Below are 19,328 nucleotides of genomic sequence, written 5' to 3'. Positions count from 1 at the left end.
AATAACCCCAAAATCAAACCCCGACAAAAACCCTAGCTCAAAAATTAGAGTGGACCAGGATCCCTCTCCGCAAAGGAACACAAAACATCCAAAATAAATCTAAATCCGTTAAAAAATAAAAACCTAACGATTCAAATTTGTGAATTTCGAGAAACCAACACAAGTAAATGGGCTCGCCAACTGCTTGTTCTTTTCCGGCTCGCCGCGGCCTCGTCTTCATCTCTACGCACTGGGTTACAGTCGGATCTTCTCACACAAACTCGTCGCCTTACTATTTCGTCAGCCGTTTCCAGAGAGATGTAACGAAGAAGAGAATGTGAGTAAATAAGATGACGCCGCTCAAGGACCCAATAAATGACTAAAGACTAATAGATTAAACCAACGATTGCGACAAACCTTTGTCGTGGCGGCGCGCACTCCTCCTCATGGGGGTCTGTGAACGGAATAAGCCAAATGGAACCCTAAAACAAAGTCTCTTTCTTTCTATACGGTTTATCGGCGATTAATGGGGGAACAAAGCCTCCGCCTCTGGAATTATGAATAGAGCTAATATCGATGCTGGTGGGGAGGAAAACTAAAAATATCTCACGCCTTTTCAGTTTTTTAATATTAAAAAAAAAATTGAAATTCAAAACAGAAACAAGACCTAACTGCTTTTTCAAACCAGAACGAAATTCCAAAACTAGTTGGACCTTCGCTTAGAGGAAAGTGTCTTAGTATAGGAAAGTGATTTATTGTGGTAGTTAAAGTCAAAAAGTGACTTAGAGTATAAATCTCTCCCAATTTTATTCTCACGATTATTTCCAAAAAAGAAGAAGAGAAAAACATCCAAATCATTTTTAACAGAAAGGTGTAATTTCATGGGTTGATTAAAGCAAGGCCAATGGTAGTTTCTACTGAGTGAGTACAGGAATAATTTACTTTTAATGTTTCACACTTTTGATGTTCAGTCAATTTTAGTCTTTTATATTTCACACCGTAACACATCAATTTAAAGATTTTTCAAAATTTTAAAAATATTGCAATAGATAATTTACTAAGAACTACTTATACTAAGGGAGAATAGAGAAAAGTCACCTAATGAAAATACCAACTTAATTTTTGAATATTATTGTTTTTCAAACCATTGCCAAATAGGTTTTTTCTTCATCTTTTTTAGATATTATTGTCTTCAGTTCTTATTCTAAAGACAAAGTTCGTGTGCGATCATCTTTACTTTCGCATAGATACACACTTTTAGTCAGCCATTAAAACAAACTGAACGCATTTACATTGACGCAGTCCATGGTCTTGTACATGATTAGTTAGTACATATGTTTATTTACCTCTTTATTGGGGATTCGTGTAGACTGTATACATATGCGTGATCAACCACCCACAAAACAATACTATCCATCAAGTTTGATATACAAGATGTCTCCGGATCAAGCAAATATCCCCAAATTAGCCAAATATCCGTAGAAATCTTTTCAATATCCATAAAAGTAGTTTATCTGTGTCCAGTTAACTTGTAACACTTTCCCATCAACAAGAGTACATATGCAGGTTACAACACACAAGACATACCATGTCTAAAAAGAAGCCATAAATTACATTATTACCCTACTATATCTCTCTACGTGAATATACAAGCGCATACATAGCAGAGACAGAGACATTTTTATTTTTTGCCATCTGAAGTATTCATATTAACAAAGGAGTTTTACACAAGACCCATAAGACCCATTAACATAACAAACTGAAAAAGAAAACGAAAAGTCCACGAAACAAACAAAACCGCTCAAGTCCACAGGAAAACCCGAGCCCAACAAACCACCGCTCCAACCCAAGTCATCCCCATGTGTTGAATCTACAACCCTCCGGGGAGACGCGTGTCGGACGCAATAACTTTGTCGGCTTGATCGGCTAGAGCTCGCCGTCGGGGCCGCAACCGTATCACCGGAATTTCACATCACCAACTCCTTCCCAAACAGAGGCCGACGCTGAATCAATCGGAACCAAACTACCGGAATCACCAGGACAAGACCAAAAACCACCGAATCCACCTCCAACGACAAATATTAGAGGTATAGGAATCGTCGGCATGCACATAGGCTCGATCTTCAGAGAGCTTCCATCGGCGCCGCCGAGAACTCCTCCGAATTCAACCTCCAAACACCAAACCAAATCACCCTACTCTCAGCTCGAACGCCTCCTTGGGAGACAGAAGCCGGCGACCAATACCGAAGATAGAAACGGTACGGCCCCAGAGATGTACGCCGACGACAAACGGAGCATGGGCCGCCGTGTCCTGGAAAACCTAAGACGGACCACCACCGTGAAGGAGGGTGCATGGCCGTAAGCTAAGAAAAGACAAAGAAAAAAAAAAGCCTAAGACGAAAGCCGGACCGACGGCGGCTAGAGAAGCCGGAACCGCCAGCCGGAGACGAGTTCACGACGATAGAAGATGTAGAGAGAAGGCAGAGGAAAAAAACTAGAGAGAGAAAAGTTTTCTTATTTTACTCAAGATATATGTCAGCAGAGACAGAGACATATATATATAACACATCGCAGAGACCCACCTTAGAAATAAAAAACAGAGCATCATAGAAAAAGTATAATGGGATCATTGGTTCATGTGAAAGAAGCCACAGTCATTACTCCTTCCGACCAAACACCTTCCACTGTTCTGTCTCTCTCCGCCTTAGATTCTCAGCTTTTCCTCCGCTTCACCATCGAGTACCTCCTCGTTTACTCACCCGTTCCCGACCCGGTTTCTCTCTCGGACCGTCTCAAGTCAGCACTCTCTCGCGCTCTGGTTCCTTACTTCCCTTTCTCCGGCCGCGTCCGCGAGAGACCCGCCGGCGGCGGCGGAAGTCTCGAGGTTAACTGCCGTGGCCAAGGTGCTCTCTTTCTCGAAGCCGTCGCTGACCACCTCACGTGCCTCGACTTCCAGAGAGCTCCCCGGCACGTGACTAGCTGGAGAAAGCTCCTCTCCCTCAACGTCGTTGACGTCCTCGCCGGTGCTCCACCTCTCGTCGTCCAGCTCACCTGGCTTCGAGACGGAGCCGCCGCGCTAGCCGTCGGTGTTAACCACTGCGTCTCCGACGGGATCGGAAGCGCCGAGTTTCTCACCTTGTTCGCCGAGTTATCCAGAGATTCGCTGAGTCGGACCGAGTTAAACCGGAAACACCTATGGGATCGCCACTTGCTTAACCCGTATCCGGTTCGTGACTCGCTAAACCACCCCGAGTTCAACCGAGTTCCCGATCTATGCGGGTTCGTAAACCGGTTCAACGCCGAAAGACTCGTTCCGACGTCGGTAGTGTTCGAGAGACAGAGACTTACACAGCTCAAGAAACTCGCGAGCGAGTCCATTTCTAAGCACACGTCGTTCGAGGTGCTCTCTGCGCATGTGTGGCGGAGCTGGGCGAGATCACTGAACCTGCCCTCGAGCCAAACCACTAAGCTTTTGTTCAGCATCAACATTCGTGACCGAGTCAAACCGAGTCTACCCAGCGGATTCTACGGGAACGCCTTCGTCGTCGGATGCGCGCAGACCACCGTGAAAGATTTGACGGAGAAAGGGTTGAGCCACGCGGCGATGCTAGTGAGACAAGCGAAGGAGCGAGTCGGCGATGATCACGTCAGATCGGTGGTGGAAGCTGTGAGCAAGGCGAGAGCTTGTCCTGACTCGGTCGGAGTTTTGATACTGTCGCAGTGGTCACGTCTCGGTTTAGAACGGCTCGATTTCGGGTTTGGTAAACCGGTTCACGTGGGATCGGTTTGCTGCGACCGTTATTGTTTGTTACTTCCGGTTCCTGAGCAGAGTGACGCCGTTAAAGTAATGGTCGCTGTTCCGTCGAGCGCCGTTGATTCCTACGAGAATCTTTTGACGTGTCCTAACGCTTAATAATATGATTAGAGAAAAGATAAATTCCAAATTTTACTTTAAAAAAAAATAGTAAATGAGATACTCTCCATCCGTTGACTTGTATAATACTGAGTTTTGACTTGTATAATACATTGAATATTCAACAAATGAACTACCTTGGTAATAAACCAAAATAGATACTTACCAAAACTAATCTCAACGGTATAATCATGGGCTTAATAAATAAGCCTGTAACTGAATACCAAAACTCACAGTGCAGTTAAACTTTCCTGCATCCTATACCAATTATTTTTGTAACCTTATGGAGTATCAAAAAGGAAAAAGGTTCTTTTTGCAATCCGTGATTTAGTGTTGGTGTTGTTGCATTGGTCCCAAGAAGCGCGATTGAAGCAGTGTATATGTCGGCAAGCAATAAGCATTATTGGCTATTATTATGTTAAAACATTTGCTATACCATTCACCAAACTTGTAGTATAATGTAATTTGTTACTATATATAGCTGTATTTAATATCTACCAATGACGAATCATAGGTCAAAAGGGACCGGATAAATGATCATTGTGAAGTTACCGGTCGGTTTAGGATGCTCAATGAAATTTACCGGTGTGATGCCTCAGCTGGATAAATAACTGTACTTCCATTTGACATCATAATAATAAACGGTTTGTTTTCTAAATTTGCTGATTTTAATTACAGTTAAGTCTGGTTCTATGTAGTTGTTGGCTATTTAAAACAAAAGTTATCCATAAACTAGTACTTAATTGCAGAATCTTGATTCTGCAAAATTTTATAAATAATTTAAGCTGATGCTTAGCTTTAATCCAGAATCCTGATTATCATTAACATTTTAAAACATTTGAAAATCTGTCTTGTCAAAGAATAAACGTATAATCTAGCAAAAGTGCAAAAGTTTAATATAGAATTCATTAAACTAACTCATTTTTAATACATCAAACATATTTTCAACAAATGAATCTCCTTCCGAAATATTAATCATATCCAAATTCGTATTTCACATATTTTTTTACGTGAATAGAATATGTTTACTTTTGAGTTTTGACATTTCACATTGTTCCAGATTCTCAAAATATTAAATCGTAGTGACCAATAGGCCTGGGTATCACCATCGGAACCTCCCCATCTAATCTATTAAAATTGAAGTACAAATAGTACTTACACCAGAGTTTTGCACAAAAATTACAATGATATGCCACTGATTTAAACCAATGATTTAAACCATCCATATTTAATTATTTTAATCGAACCATCTCAAACCATCTCAATTTAGTTTACGTATTTAAGCAATTATCATTAACCTTAACTTATCATAACTTTTTATAAAATTTGAATAATCTATACATATCCAATCTGTGGTTCATGCCGTAGACTGCTGTATTTCACTGTTCGAATCGGACTACATCCATGGAGGAGTGATGATAATCGACCAATAAATCGAAGATGAACAAAATTCAAAATATTCATGATTTTTATGTTAAAAATCGCATATATATCTTAGATTTGATGTATCCCATTAAAAATTACAAGAACAATGAAACAATTCTGTGAAATCAAGGATTTCATTTTAAAAACGGCTGGAGGTTGCAGACAAATCTTAGTGGGAGGTTGAAGACAAGGCTAATTTCGTAATTTCATTATTTAACCTAATTTTTTAAAAAATTGTAAACCAGCGCCTACAGGTCCTCGAACCCGGGTTTGTGCGTTTTATTAAAAGGCTCTAAACACTAGGCTATGTCACAACACAAATATATAAGCAAATAACAAACATGTATACATATGCAATTAACCGATTCGACATCCAACGGCATGTGTTACGTCTATGGATTTCTCCAACGTTACGTCTATGGATTCGACGTCCAACGACATGTGTTACGTCTGTGGATTTCTCCAACGTTGCGTATATGTATGTTACCCTTAAAGAATAAAATTATCAAATATTCAGTTAGCTAAAATTCAACTTGAGAACATCTTATTGTCCTCGGATTAAAATATTTTCATGTTGTTCACTTACCATCATCTTCCAAGATGTCTTTATCATATTAATAATTTAAAATTTTTAACTCAGAAAATTATATGATTTTTTTTGTTTGTATAGATTAAAGTATGACCAATCATAAGAAAGAAAAATATGGTTTGTTAAAGTACACACTTTTATATGATATTTCTAGGTATGCAATTAACAAACTATAAATCATATACAAATTTTTCTATTAACAATCTTTAATCAATAATTTTTCATAGTATCTTCTACGCGATTCACCATTATTTTGAATTTCTTTATGGATAATTTTTTTTGATAGATTCGATTTAATTGCACATACTAGGAATATCCAAGCATATGTACATGATTAGAGGTCTTATGACATGAATTTTAGTTTTAGACTTTGAGAAAATTAAAATATATATGAATTTTAAACGGGTTATCTGAACATGAATCAAGCATAGAAGGGTCTGAACTGAACCTCGACCAAAATTTACAAATTCATTAATATGGTTGAAATCTTGAAACTCAAAAGTTCTAAATCCGTATAGATCCAAACCAAATCTAAATGGGTACTTGAATCCAAATGAATATATGAATCTAAATGGAAACTAACATCATATAAATATATTTGAAAAAATAACTAATTATATTTGATTTATAAAAAAGAACAAAAACCCGCGCGGGCGCGCGGGTCAAAATCTAGTCTAAACTATTAAAACTGAAGTACATTTTGTACTTAACCCTAATTTTTCCACAATATTTACAATTTTTGCCACTAACATTAACTTTATACATTCCTAATTTTTAGAAAAGGCTTTCACGCCATATTAACATAACGATCCGACCAGCCCATTAACATTTTTTATCCAATAATTGTATATCTACAGACTCTACCCATAAAATAGGATTCATCTTTGGTATCACCACAATCCCACTATCTGCATGAAATGGTTTACATAAATTAGAAAACTGAGATTATTAAATCAAGTGCCAAAATATATATACTATTAAAGCAGGATCCTATTGGGTTTTTTACTAAAAATACCCTTTCATTTACTATTATTGCATATTTCATTAAGGGCAATCAAGTAATAATAATAACACATCTATATTGGGTCTATTTTTTGGATTCAACCCATTTCCTACATCAGATCTCTCTTGGGCCATTTGGGCCGATTAAAAAATCAGATCCAATTTTTATTTTTTTTCTTCAAGTTCAAATAATTTATTTTCAATCATTCTTAATATTTTGTGTTGTGAAAAAAAAGTCACATAATTATTATGTTTTTTCTTTTTTAATATAATTTAAGCATTCATAAAAAAAATTTGATTTTTTCGTTGAAAAGTATAAATCTTTATTAAAAGTATATAACTTTTTATTTAAAAAATTAGCCACATAAGAAAATTAATTTTATCAGAGTTATACCAACTTAATTCATTAAAAATAAAGTTCAATTTTCTAAACATAAATACTCATTAGACCTGGACGTTCGGATATTCATTCGGATACGGATCGGTTTTTCCGGGTATGGGGTTTTTAGAGTTTTGAAATTAAACCCCATTCGGGTATTATAAAATTTCGGGTCGGGTTTGATTCTGGTATTTCCGGTTCCGGGTGGGTTCGGTTCTCATGCATAAGAACCTGAAAAATAACCAAATAACCAAAGTATCTAAAACGGGTTCGGTTATTTGTACTCAAAGTAACCAAAGTATCGGATTTGGTTCAAATTTTTGTATCCAAATTACTCAAAAGTAACCAAAATATTCATTCTATAAATTTTTTGGGTAAACTTTTATCCAAATTATCATATTTTATCCAAAAATACTCAAAATACTGAAAATAACTACTATAGTTAACTTATAATATTAATTTAAAATATTAAAATAATTATAAATATAATTAATAACATATATTTTTAAATATATATTCACATTTTGGATATCTTCGGGTACTCATTCAGTTCTCGGTTCGGATCGGGTTCGGGACCAGTGCTTTGGATATAGCAATTTAGAACTCATTCGGATATTTACCCGGGTCTGATCGGTTCGGGACCCTGATTTTCGGGTCGGTTTCGGGTTGATTCTTCGGATTCGGATATTGTGCTCATGCCTATACTCATTTAAAATGAAATACGATAAAGAAAGATAAAAAGTTTAAGTCTTTTATAAAAAAATATATATGAAAATGTGACATTTACTAAATATTTATCAATTTTTAAAAAAATAAAAGAAATAAATCCGCGCTTTGAAAGCGCGGGTCAAAATCTTAACGATTAAAACAGTTTGACCGAAATGTGATTAGTTGGAAATGTTTTACTTTCGTTATTTAATTTAAACTAGAGATGTGCGAATAAAATTTTATTTTATAATATATAATTTTAATATTATAAATAAGTGTTTTAAATATATGATTTACATTTTAGTGTTATATATTATATAATGCTATAATCTTTTTAATTATATTTATAATTCGATGACCTGCAACAAATGTAGGCTATATCTTTGTAGGAATCTCAATTGGAACGATGGTGCAATGCTTTGACCGGAGTATCAAAGATAAGGTTAGTTTGGAAGAGAGGTTTATGCAGGAATGAGTCTTGCCATGGCTCATCCGCCTAAAGTTCACTCCAGTTTGTAGACTCAGCCTTTAATGTGCAGAGCCCGAGTTTATGATCCCGAAGATTGGGATGTGGTTCATCTTCTTCACTGCGTTACTGTTCTTTATATATAAATAGATTTTCGTTCTTTCTTTTTGTTAAAAAACATCCAGATAATCATTTGAGAATTAGTAATTATCAGAGCACATATCTCAGACTCAGAGTATTGTTCCAGTTCTATTATAATTTATTTTTTCTTTGTTATTTATCATATACTAGAGATTGGTTAGCCTTTCACTCGAAAGTCTGTTTTCATTAGTTTGAAGAGTCTGTTTTCATTAGTACGTAGTTTGATTTCTATTATAATTTAATGATTTGACTTAAATTACACAATATGTTTTCTAGCCAGCATGGAACTACGTACTAACCAACGCATTTCTACCAATAGATGAGAGATTGATTTTAAATTAAGCTCAACCATAAATTATCTAGTTTAAATGCACTGATAGTAAGAAAAAATAAAGACCATATGAGAAAGCTAGTGATAAAGGATACAAGTGAGAAAGAATAAAGAAGCCGAGAGTGGTGATATTAAGAAAAAATAATTACATCAATAGCGACTGAAACATGTTTATATTGTAGTTGTTGGCGACATAGGTTCAGAGATATTGGCATATTCCATTGATTTGTCACTAATTCAATAGTCAATATCCTAATATTTATAGCAGCTGAAAATGTAGTTACTAATCATCGATGCTCGTCTAATATCTAGTTGCTAATGATTTTGAAACAAACAAGATGTTTTGTTGTTAATCATTACCTCTAATTGCTACTTGCTAGTCGCTAAAATTTGTCGCCTGCCCATCGCCAACACTTAAAACAACATGATTTAGCTTTAGTTTTGTTTAGTCTGTGAATAGATCAATACATTTAGTTTGTATACGTATGTGAACATATTTCTTGTCTTACAAAAAAACATATTTCTTGTCTAACTGAATCATTTTACCGCTATTTCAGGATCGGGAAAAAAAAGGAACGGACCAGAAAGAAGGTCCAATGTGATCGAGAAAAAGAAGGAATGGACCAGAAAGCAGACCCAGAAGACCCAAATAATAATACTTCTAAAGCAGGCTCCAGGATCTATATACTATAAAGGCCTTGATGACTGACGTAGGTCGAATTTCTTAATGCCTTTAGCGGTTTTGTATTTTGTTTCGACCCGCTAGTGTTTTTCTTTCTGCATCATCATCCCAGAACATTCACTTCATTGTTCAGACAGATATTAAGATTTTTGTTGACAGATATTTTGTTTTAACTCTCATGATAATATGAAATTATATTCCTCTTGTTGGTTTCATGGGGTTTCGACTTAATAGTAGTAGGCAAAATATAAATTAGTATATGATTCTTATATTAGTATTAGTTTTTTTTTTTTTTGTAACTGTATATTAGTATTAGTTGGCAAATTATAAATTGTTATCTGTCTTCATGCAGCTGCTTCGATACTTGGATAAACAAATGAGAAATTGTATATCTACTTTACAAAGAGGAGGAGGATGCAAGCAACTAGAAAGGGCTATGCAAGTGTGGTTTGGTAGTAGATCAAGTTTCTTTTAAAGAATGGGAATCTGTTCCTTATTTTTTTATTTCTCAAACTATAGTTGCCTAAATTTTTTTTATATGAATAAAATTTAACATTCATTCAAAATAAATATAAATTAGTATCTGATTCTTATATTACTATTCATTTCATTTATCAAGGTGGAATTTTAACATTCGTATAGGATTTTATCACTCATTACAAAACTGAATAACTGAATACTTCTTACAGTATAAAATATGAGACGAAGATGCAATCATGGAAATTGCGTTTCATCAAGCAAAAAGAATCTTGTACCTATGATTTATAAATTCATTACTGGTTTTAGTAATTTGGTTAATTATTTTGTCAATGATAGAGACTCCATGCATTAATAGGTCGCACCTAATACTATATGTTTTGATGATTAAAAAAGTAAGTTAAAAATGGTCCTTTTGGAGACATGGATTCAGATAACACAGAAAATGGCCTTATCCAAAGAGAATAATACGTGCATATATATAGAGAGCGCCGTAGTCGTTATATTGGCATGTTGATTAAAGTGCCGCCCACTGTTTATTGGCATGTGAACATTTATCATCTTGCTCGACAATTTTCTCTTCCCGGACCAACTCTTTGATTTATATAAAAATGAGAAAATCTAAATTGTAGCTTAACTCAGGTTTTGGAATTTATGATGTGATTCGAAAGAAATTCATCTATGAAAAAAGTCCTTGGAGTAATCCATTTGGTAATGGTTGGAACAAAAGAAAACACACACTAATCTTTCTTGAGTGTTATCAAATGATCGACTCATCGTTAGCCAAGACTTCACGTGAATTATGTGACTGGGATAATCAAGTTATATCGTTACATATATGGATAAATGTAAGAGAAATGCATGTATGGCGCAACTAGTTGGGTTCTGCTGCGACATAAAAAGGCGAGAGTTCCAAGGCAATTGGGCTGAGATCTCAGAAACCACAAGAAAAAGCTTTGGTTCTTTCGCTGTCTTTGCTTGCTTCCTCGCCACCTCCTCTCTTCCATGCAATATTCCCATTCTTTTTTTTTTCATATTTATCATTGACGGTATAGCTACGCTTTTTACTGTTTAATTGATTAACATGTGAGTGTTTTCAATATCTACATTTTTTTTTAAACACCTACATAATTGTTTAGTATCCTAAATCTAGAACATTTCGATTATAGTAAATGGGACGAAGTATTTGACTGGAACGTAGTCTTTTTCCAAGAATGGTAATTGAGTAGACTAAAACACATATCTATGTACGTAATAAATAAAGGCGGAAAATTACTTCTGACTTTCTCAGTTCCCTGCATCTGTGTTTTCTGTCCCTCCAGTAGCCGCATCTGCAACCCTCCGAGTGAGCAAACTATTTGTTTTCTCCAGAAAAAATCAGCAAAAATTGATTATGAAGCGTAAACTACCGTTGACTATATGTAAACCGATTTATAAAATACTACTCCCTCCGTTTCATATTATAAGTAGTTTTAGCCTAAAAAAATGGTTTTACAATGTAGATAGATTTAACATTTCAAAACAACTTTATATTTATTGAATAGTGTATGACCAATTAAATAATATTAGCTATTTTGTTATTGGTTGAAATAATATATTAAATAATATTTTTTAACAAATGATTTTTTTTTTTAATATTAGTGCTTTTATCTAAAACTACTTACAATTTAGATTAAAAGTAGGGGTGGGCGTTCGGGTACCCGTTCGGGTTCGGATCGGGTATTTCGGATTTTCGGATATTTCGGTATAGGAGTGTAATACCCGTTCGGGTATTTCTTTACTTCGGGTCGGGTTCGGGTATTTTTAGTTCGGGTTCGGGTATTTCGGATCGGGTTTTCGGATATTTAGATTTTGAAAAAAATATTAAATTTTTCATTTCTCAAGTTTTTTTTGTATTTAAAAAATATAAATTTCACTTAACTAATTTTTTATTTTCTAATAATTGAATGATTAATAAATTTGAAGATAACATTTTACAAATAAAAGATAATAAATTGATTATTATTTTTAAATTTTGGATATAACTTTTGTTAATGCACTGAAATAAAAATCTTGACATGCGTTTTAAGTGAGTAAAAATTCACCTTTTTCCAATTATATGTAAATTATCTAATTTTGAACTATGTGCATAATAAAAATAAACATTTTGAATAAAATTAAAGAAGTAAACTAGGAATATAAACTTAAGTATACATATGTTCGGTTATCTTCGGATATCCATTCGGATTCGGGTATTACCCGTTCGGATTCGGATATCCAATCTCTTTTAATTCAATACTCGTTCGGGTATTTTGCTATTTCGGTTCGGTTTCGGTTCGGGTTTTTTTGGTCGGGTTCGGGTACGGGTTCGGGTATCGGGTAAAATGCCCACCCCTAATTAAAAGGAGTATATGAAAAGATAACACACTAAAACCAGGGGCGCACTGACATAGGTCACGTACCCGTCTACTTCTTTAGTTTCTTCAATAATTAGCTTGATTTTGTAGATATTCCTCCAATAAAAAATATGTATTATGGAAATTTTTGTTTGTGCCCCCAATTGATTTTTATCCTAGATCTGCCCCTAGCTAAAACAATAGATATACTACAAATCGAGAAAAAAAATTGTAGCTAGTGTTTGTTGGAGTGTAAATGTAGTAGAGATAGAGTAAAACTCGATTTTATTACAAAGTTATTCGATTTTTAGAAAAACAATAAAGTCTTACATTGGAGGGAGCTCTAACTAATTATTCAGAATTTATGGTATTAGTTTTAGTCATGTTTAATTTACTTGTTAGTACATCTATAAGTAACACGAGGACTTACGTACCGATCGCGGATTCAAAGTTTTATATACTTGATATAGTTGTAAAAGTTATACAGTAAACAACTAAGCCAAGTTTGACATCGAATTACGGAAACTGTTAATTTTACTAAAACCTCTAGATGTGTGAGAGTGAGACTATATATATAGTATTAGACAGATTGACAACACTGATGTTTTCAAGTTTGGTCTTGTCTGCGACAGGTTAAAACTTGATGCATCGGAATACTTTCCTCTTTTATTAAACATACTAACATAGATGTCTGAGACTATTAAACAGATTGACAACACAATGACTAGAACTATCAATTATCATAACTTCACCAAAATCAATAGATGTTTTCAAGTTTGGTCTCGTTTGCGACGGGTTAAAACTTGATGCATCGGAATACTTTCATCTTTTATTAAACAAGAATAGAAAGGCGGACATTTTCGTTCTTCTCGTAGACACTCATTTTTGTTTTGTGTGTTTCTTCTTGTTTAAGCTATTTATGTTCTCTTTCTGGTTAGATTTGGGTGCAAATGTTTTTGTATTAAATATACTACGCTTGTAACGACAAACAAAACAAATCTGCCTCACGGTGAATATTTGTAACAGCTAAAATGTCCTTGGTAGAAAATAAAAGTCAAAAAAGAATAACAAAGAGAGTATAAACCTTTACAAACAAAAGCAAAGAGAGTATAAGTGTGTATATATAAAGAAGAAGCACCGCCCTAACCCACCATTCACAACGGTGACATTCAAACACACTTCTGTCTCCCTTTCATCTTGATTCGTCCTCTCCATTTTCTCAATATCTTTAATCTCTTTCTTTGTCCTTTCTTCTTCATCTATGGACCCTTTACCTTCCCAACAAGAACAACATCATCATCTTGACGATGATATCCAACAAACCCTAACCCAAAATCCTCGATCCGATTCCACCACCACCACCGACTCAACCTCTTCCGTTCAACAACGCAAACGTAAAGGCAAAGGTGGTCCCGACAACTCCAAGTTCCGTTACCGTGGCGTCAGACAAAGAAGCTGGGGAAAATGGGTCGCCGAGATTCGTGAGCCACGTAAACGCACTCGCAAGTGGCTTGGTACTTTCGCCACCGCCGAAGACGCAGCACGTGCCTACGACCGAGCCGCCGTTTTCCTTTACGGGTCACGTGCTCAGCTCAACTTATCACCTTCTTCTCCTTCATCGGTCTCTTCTACTTCCTCCGCCGTCTCTGCTGCCTCCTCTTCTCCTTCGTCCTCTTCTTCCTCCACTCAATCCCTAAGACCTCTCCTCCCTCGTCCCTCCGCCGCGTCTGTAGCCTCCTCCTTTGGTCCGTGCGGTATGTCTTTTACCAACAACATGTTCCTTTCTGGTGGGACCTCCATGTTTTGCCCTAGTTATGGTCTTCTCCCTCAACAGCATAATCAGATGACGCAAGTGGGACAGTCTCATCACCAACCGTATCAGAATCTTAACTCTAGTAATAAAAATAACAAGGTCGGTGACGTGGAGCTAACAGATGCGACGTCGTCTCGTCACGAGGTGCCGTTAGGGCAAGAACAAGGAGGAAGTGCTTGTAATGATGAAAACAATAACTCGATGGAGAATTTTAATTCTCTTGCTGGTTCGGTCGGTTCAAATCATTCAGTATTTGCGACGGTTGTTGATCCGGTTGGTTCAATGGGTATGGATCCGGGTTATAATATGTTTGGAGGAGATGGATCTTCGACGGTTTGGCCTTTTAGTGGAGAAGACGAGTGTAGTCATTGGGGGAGTATGTGGGATTTTGTTGATCCCTTCTTACTTGACTTTGATACAATGATATAGAACTTTTTGACGATGAGGAACAACAAAGGTCGGTCGAGATTTTTTGAATGGAATCAAGGAGATTTTTCATTCGAGGAGCTTTGCATGCACAATTTTTGGGGGATTTTTTATATGGAGATATAGTTAAAGAGTATTTTCAATGCTTTTGAAGATTTTTTTTATTTATACTTTCAGGGAATTCGTTAAGGAGATTACGGTTCCAATAAAGTATATATATACATTATATGGAAGAAGAGTTGGGGTGGAAAGTTCTCTGAGGATTTATTGGTTCAACACTTCGTAGAGTGCCATAGGATGATAATATCGATTTCGTTTTTACTCTCAGAGGTTTGCATACTGTATTTCATTTTCTCTCTGAGAGCGTTTTTTATTTATATGTTTCTATTATGTTTGAATTATACAAAAATAAAGTTAGAAATACTATGAACTAAGGCAGCCGATTATATATCATATACATGCATATAATTTTTGCAAATTGCAAGCTCTAGTTCTGTTGCTTTAAGAAACAAACATGTCTTTTCAAGCGGATAGATCGATCATAGCATCAATGGCTCCTCAATGCACTTGGAACTTTCTCTCCTAATGGTTCACTCACTTGGCTGTTAAAACTCTTTCACTTGTTCTCAATTAGTATTTTACATATAATATTTTTTAACTTTTTAATGTTTCACCAAGCCAGATGGGAAGTAAACTGTTTCCAGCTTTGGTGAATAATATTCGGTATAAAGAAACAAACAAAGATGCCCTACTTAGTAATGGATGAGACCAAGGTGCCATCGAAGATTGAACTTATTAAAAATAAAATACCATCGAAGATTGAACCTAGGCTTCAATTGGTGACACTTTTATTGAACAGAAAATGAAAAAATAATGAACAAAAATTCAATTAATGAAATGAATAAACAGAAATATATGAATTATTGTTCAATCCGTTCCTCATCTAAATTAGAGAAAGAATTTTTTCTTCATAAGTTTTTTCATTCATAAAAAAATTAGAGGAATGGAGTGGGATCCATATGTCTATAATTTGACCAAAAATTCAACATAAATGGAATAAAATTTGAGGAATAAGAATTTCACCATTATTTGTTTCCTAAAATGTAGTCACCAATTGAAGCCCTAGTAAAATAAAAATATGAATAAGTGAATTATATATGCAACAACATGAACATTTTTGTTCTAATCATAAACAAAGAAAATAAAACAAAAACATAATTCTAGCTTCAGTAGCTGCCCTGACTACAAGCCATACAAGCATAAGCTTCCAGCCATTTTTTGAAAATGTGTATACTTTCAGCCATTTTTGAAGAAGTTTTGTTTACTTTTTTTTGCTTCTAGTCTGTTATTTTTTACGACAATTCAGGGCCGGGCCAGCTAGCTTTGAAAATTGGAAATTATACATCTCCTAATACATCTAGAGCTGGGGAATATATATATATAGATGTTAAGGCCCAAAGTTGTTATATGGGCTTAGAAAACAAATATACCTCTAGAACTAGGGTTTTCAAGGGTATATATTCACAGTCACGCTTCATTTCCTCTCTTTGTTACCTACCGTCTCCGTGAATTCGCCGGTTAGGGTTCTGAGAAAAAAAGAGCTTTCTCCGCCATGAGAGCCAAGGTATGCTGTTGATCTTCCAAACCTTTGTCCATTACATTATGTCTTCCAATATATCTACGCATCTTCTAAGCCATTGTTTACTCAAAATCGTGTGTTGGCAGTGGAAGAAGAAGCGTATGAGGAGGCTGAAGAGGAAGAGACGAAAGATGAGACAGCGATCTAAGTAGACACATAGAGAGATGACTCTTCCTGAAGACATTGCTTTTCCATCTGCTTCCTTTGTTTCCGTCATTTCAGACATCGTTAAAAGTACTTTTGTTCGTAGCTTTGCTTTTTGTCGGATTGTAGGGATCCTCACAATTAATGGCAATGCTATTATGTTTTTATTCCTCGTTGATATTTATCTTCATGCACACGCCAATCTTAGTCCTGATTTAGGTTTAATTAGTATCATCGTTTGGCTTATAGATCCTGTGGAATAACTCAGATTTAGGTTTTACAAATTTTGTTTGGTAAGAATTGTCCAACAAGTAATGCTTATGAATAGCTAAAATCTGAGTCTTAAGTTAAAATGTTGGTAGTGATATCATTGTGATTAGTAAGAGAGGAACCATCTCTGCCTTTTTCTTCTGGTCTTACACAAGCCGTCTAAGATGTGATTCGTTTTAACTCTGAGAAGTTAAATCAGAGTATTTAGACTCGTTCAATCACTCTTGCTAAGAGAACTACTTGGTTTTAGTCAAGTTAAAAACCGGTTTACTCTATAAGCCAGACGACAATAGAAAATATTTGAGAGCAACGTCAACTTTATCAGGAAGAGAACATCTGATTATCTTTGGTCTATGTCAGAGGTTTAACCAGAAAACAAAAAGTATAAAGAGAGTATAACCTAGCTCGTCTTGTGAGTCTAAAAGCTTAGTGCAATCAGCAATTTCTCTTGGTATTTGATCATTTCATAGCACAGGTAAAAAAACAGGTCGAATAGCAGTTTTGAAGTCCTGACTAAACTGTTGTTCAGAGAACCTCATCGCTCGTTTCCTAGCAGATTCAGCCATCTTAAGCCTCTCTGTTTCACTCATCTTCACAACCTCAACCATCGCTTCAGCGTATTCCTCCACTGTCTCAGCAAGAAACCCGGTTCTTTGTCCATCTTCTTCCAACACAATGTCCATTTTGGGTCCAGCAGAGTTGTGAGCTGCAACCACAAGTTAAAAGAAAAAACAAATAAGCCATTACACGAACTTAGCTGAGAAACAACTGAATAAGAACCACATGAGACAAAGCCTTTAAAGTCTGACCTATGGGGATAGCACCAGCAGCCATGTACTCAACAACACTAATTCCAAAGTGTTCATCTATCATCCCATGCATACCTGCTACTGCTTTTCCTAGCAATGCCACTAGTTCTCTGCAATCACGGAAGCGCTCTCTCTGAGTATTAATTACAAGAAGCAAGTTTGTATAGAGAACGACACAAGGAGAGCTTTGAGCAAACACACCTGTACATTGCGTTTTTATAGAACTCCACATCCCCGTCTATTTTTAGCTCAACTGCTCTGTCTTTCAACTTCTGCAGCCGTTCTTCATCTGACTCGTTTCTACAACTCCCCACAAACTGGAGCTTGGGTCGAGGGAAGCCAGGATCTAACTTGTCCAAGGCCAGTGAAAAGGCCTCAAGCTGAAGCATATGCGCCTGGTACAAGACTGTAACTGAGTAAGCTGGATAAGATAACATAAATGCGAACCATCAAAACTGTAGTCCCTCACCTTCTCAGGACGAAACTGAGCAACTGATATGAATATTGGAGGATCTGATGATCTTTCAAGAGGAAGCGTCTGCACATTAAGCCAGAGATGTTAATAAAACACACAGTAAGTAACATAACAAGAAGACAGAGATTCAATCACCTGGAGTCCTGAAGTATCACAAGGAGGGTAGACCCGTTTGATCCGTTCAGGAATCCTCCAAAGAACTTGGATATGAGACTTAGTCCACGAAGAGTTAACCATAGCTAGATGAGTACACGAGCCAACCATCCCATACAACCAGCTAAAACCTCTGTAGTAAACCACTTTGCAAGTAGACAACCAATTGCTACCAACCAACAAAAAAACAAAACAAATCTCATTACCTAACTTAAAGGTTAAGCAAAGGAGGAAATCAATCAAACAAGCAAAACCTCTTGGCGATCGAAGCGTCGTTGTTATACATAGAGTTCCTCGAGCGAACACGAGAGATCATATCCAAACTAATAGTCGGGTAATGAGTATAACAAACAACTTTGCAACCAAAGAGACGAGCGAGAGGGTAAGTGAAAGCGTAACCACTCGTGTCAACAAAGTACAAAGGCGTGAACTTTCTCAACGCCTCCCACGCCAAGTAAACAGAGCCGAGACTCTGTCCTATCATCGTGAAACGCGGGTACGTCCTCTCCTCGATCCATTTCCTTTTCTCAAGATGAATCACCTGAACAAAAAAAAGATCGAAACTTTAACCCAAAGGAGGAGCCTTTAGAGAGAGAGAGAGAGAGAGAGGGGGACCTTGGGAGGAGAGAGAAGAATGACGCCGAATCGATCCACGGCGCGGCGGGATAAGCTGTCGGAGGAAGAGTCGTGGTCTCCGGTGAAGACGATGCAGTCGAGATCGGGAGTTTCCTCTTGGATGGCTTTGACGGCGCACCAGAGGACTCTCTCGCCGCCGCCGCCGTCGTTCGTGTACGGGTGGAAGAATCCCACCGCGCGTTTCCGGCTCTTTCTCGCGTTGATGATGGAGAGAGATAAGGTCAGTGATAACGCGGAGAGGAGAGTGAGGAAGGCGTAGAGGATGAAGCAGATCGCCATGGAGGAACGAAATGGTGAAGAAAGCGTTTTTTTGTTTTGTTTTGTTTTGTTCATCTTTGATTTGTCTTTCTGAATATTACATAAAACACCCGAGACTATGGCTGAATCATAGTTGTCCCCCCTAACTTTCAGAAATGATTGTCACTATCTTTTTTTTTCTTCTTCAAATTGTAATAAGTAAGAAATTGATTTGGAATTTCAAATTTCAACACTAAAT

At 36.4% G+C, this 19,328-nt stretch overlaps 3 protein-coding genes and 1 long non-coding RNA gene across 4 annotated transcripts; 3 read left to right on the top strand and 1 right to left on the bottom strand.

The window, feature by feature from the left end:
• Positions 1 to 2,547: 2,547 nt before the first annotated feature.
• LOC108829578 (alcohol acyltransferase 9) lies at positions 2,548 to 4,021 on the top strand. The gene has a single exon (XM_018603211.2). It carries the CDS (start codon positions 2,600 to 2,602, stop codon positions 3,890 to 3,892), a length of 1,293 nt encoding a protein of 430 aa, XP_018458713.1. The 5' UTR covers positions 2,548 to 2,599; the 3' UTR covers positions 3,893 to 4,021.
• A 9,449-nt stretch (positions 4,022 to 13,470) lies between these two features.
• Positions 13,471 to 15,030, top strand: LOC108829579 (ethylene-responsive transcription factor ABI4-like). The gene has a single exon (XM_018603212.2). The coding sequence runs from the start codon at positions 13,729 to 13,731 to the stop codon at positions 14,707 to 14,709; it is 981 nt and encodes a 326-aa protein (XP_018458714.1). The 5' UTR covers positions 13,471 to 13,728; the 3' UTR covers positions 14,710 to 15,030.
• A 1,120-nt stretch (positions 15,031 to 16,150) lies between these two features.
• On the top strand, positions 16,151 to 16,659 carry LOC108829574 (uncharacterized). Its single transcript, XR_001946007.2, has 2 exons — positions 16,151 to 16,330; positions 16,432 to 16,659. It is a non-coding gene; the product is annotated as an uncharacterized LOC108829574 (long non-coding RNA).
• Positions 16,660 to 17,041: 382 nt separating this feature from the next.
• Positions 17,042 to 19,168, bottom strand: LOC108829573 (GDP-Man:Man(3)GlcNAc(2)-PP-Dol alpha-1,2-mannosyltransferase). The gene is made up of 7 exons (XM_018603203.2): positions 18,812 to 19,168; positions 18,451 to 18,737; positions 18,179 to 18,365; positions 18,038 to 18,106; positions 17,770 to 17,963; positions 17,569 to 17,678; positions 17,042 to 17,465 (listed from the first exon to the last, which is right to left on the bottom strand). Exons 1-7 carry the CDS (start codon positions 19,163 to 19,165, stop codon positions 17,224 to 17,226), a joined length of 1,443 nt encoding a protein of 480 aa, XP_018458705.2. The 5' UTR covers positions 19,166 to 19,168; the 3' UTR covers positions 17,042 to 17,223.
• Between the last annotated feature and the right edge of the window lie 160 nt (positions 19,169 to 19,328).

This window comes from Raphanus sativus, chromosome 6 (genome assembly GCF_000801105.2).
Source record: "Raphanus sativus cultivar WK10039 chromosome 6, ASM80110v3, whole genome shotgun sequence".
In the NCBI taxonomy this organism is placed as follows: domain Eukaryota; kingdom Viridiplantae; phylum Streptophyta; class Magnoliopsida; order Brassicales; family Brassicaceae; genus Raphanus; species Raphanus sativus.
This window is presented reverse-complemented; position numbering and strand designations above follow the sequence as displayed.

What these genes read in the sequence shown, in the direction of transcription:
- LOC108829573 (XM_018603203.2), bottom strand. Translation starts at nt 19,165, where the DNA reads ATGAACAAAACAAAACAAAACAAAAAAACGCTTTCTTCACCATTTCGT. An exon ending in GACGCTTCGATCGCCAAGAG is followed by an intron (nt 18,366 to 18,450) that starts GTTTTGCTTGTT and finishes GTTGGTTGGTAG; the next exon opens with CAATTGGTTGTCTACTTGCA. An exon ending in TATAAAAACGCAATGTACAG is followed by an intron (nt 17,679 to 17,769) that starts GTGTGTTTGCTC and finishes CCGTGATTGCAG; the next exon opens with AGAACTAGTGGCATTGCTAG.
- LOC108829578 (XM_018603211.2), top strand. Translation starts at nt 2,600, where the DNA reads ATGGGATCATTGGTTCATGTGAAAGAAGCCACAGTCATTACTCCTTCC.
- LOC108829579 (XM_018603212.2), top strand. Translation starts at nt 13,729, where the DNA reads ATGGACCCTTTACCTTCCCAACAAGAACAACATCATCATCTTGACGAT.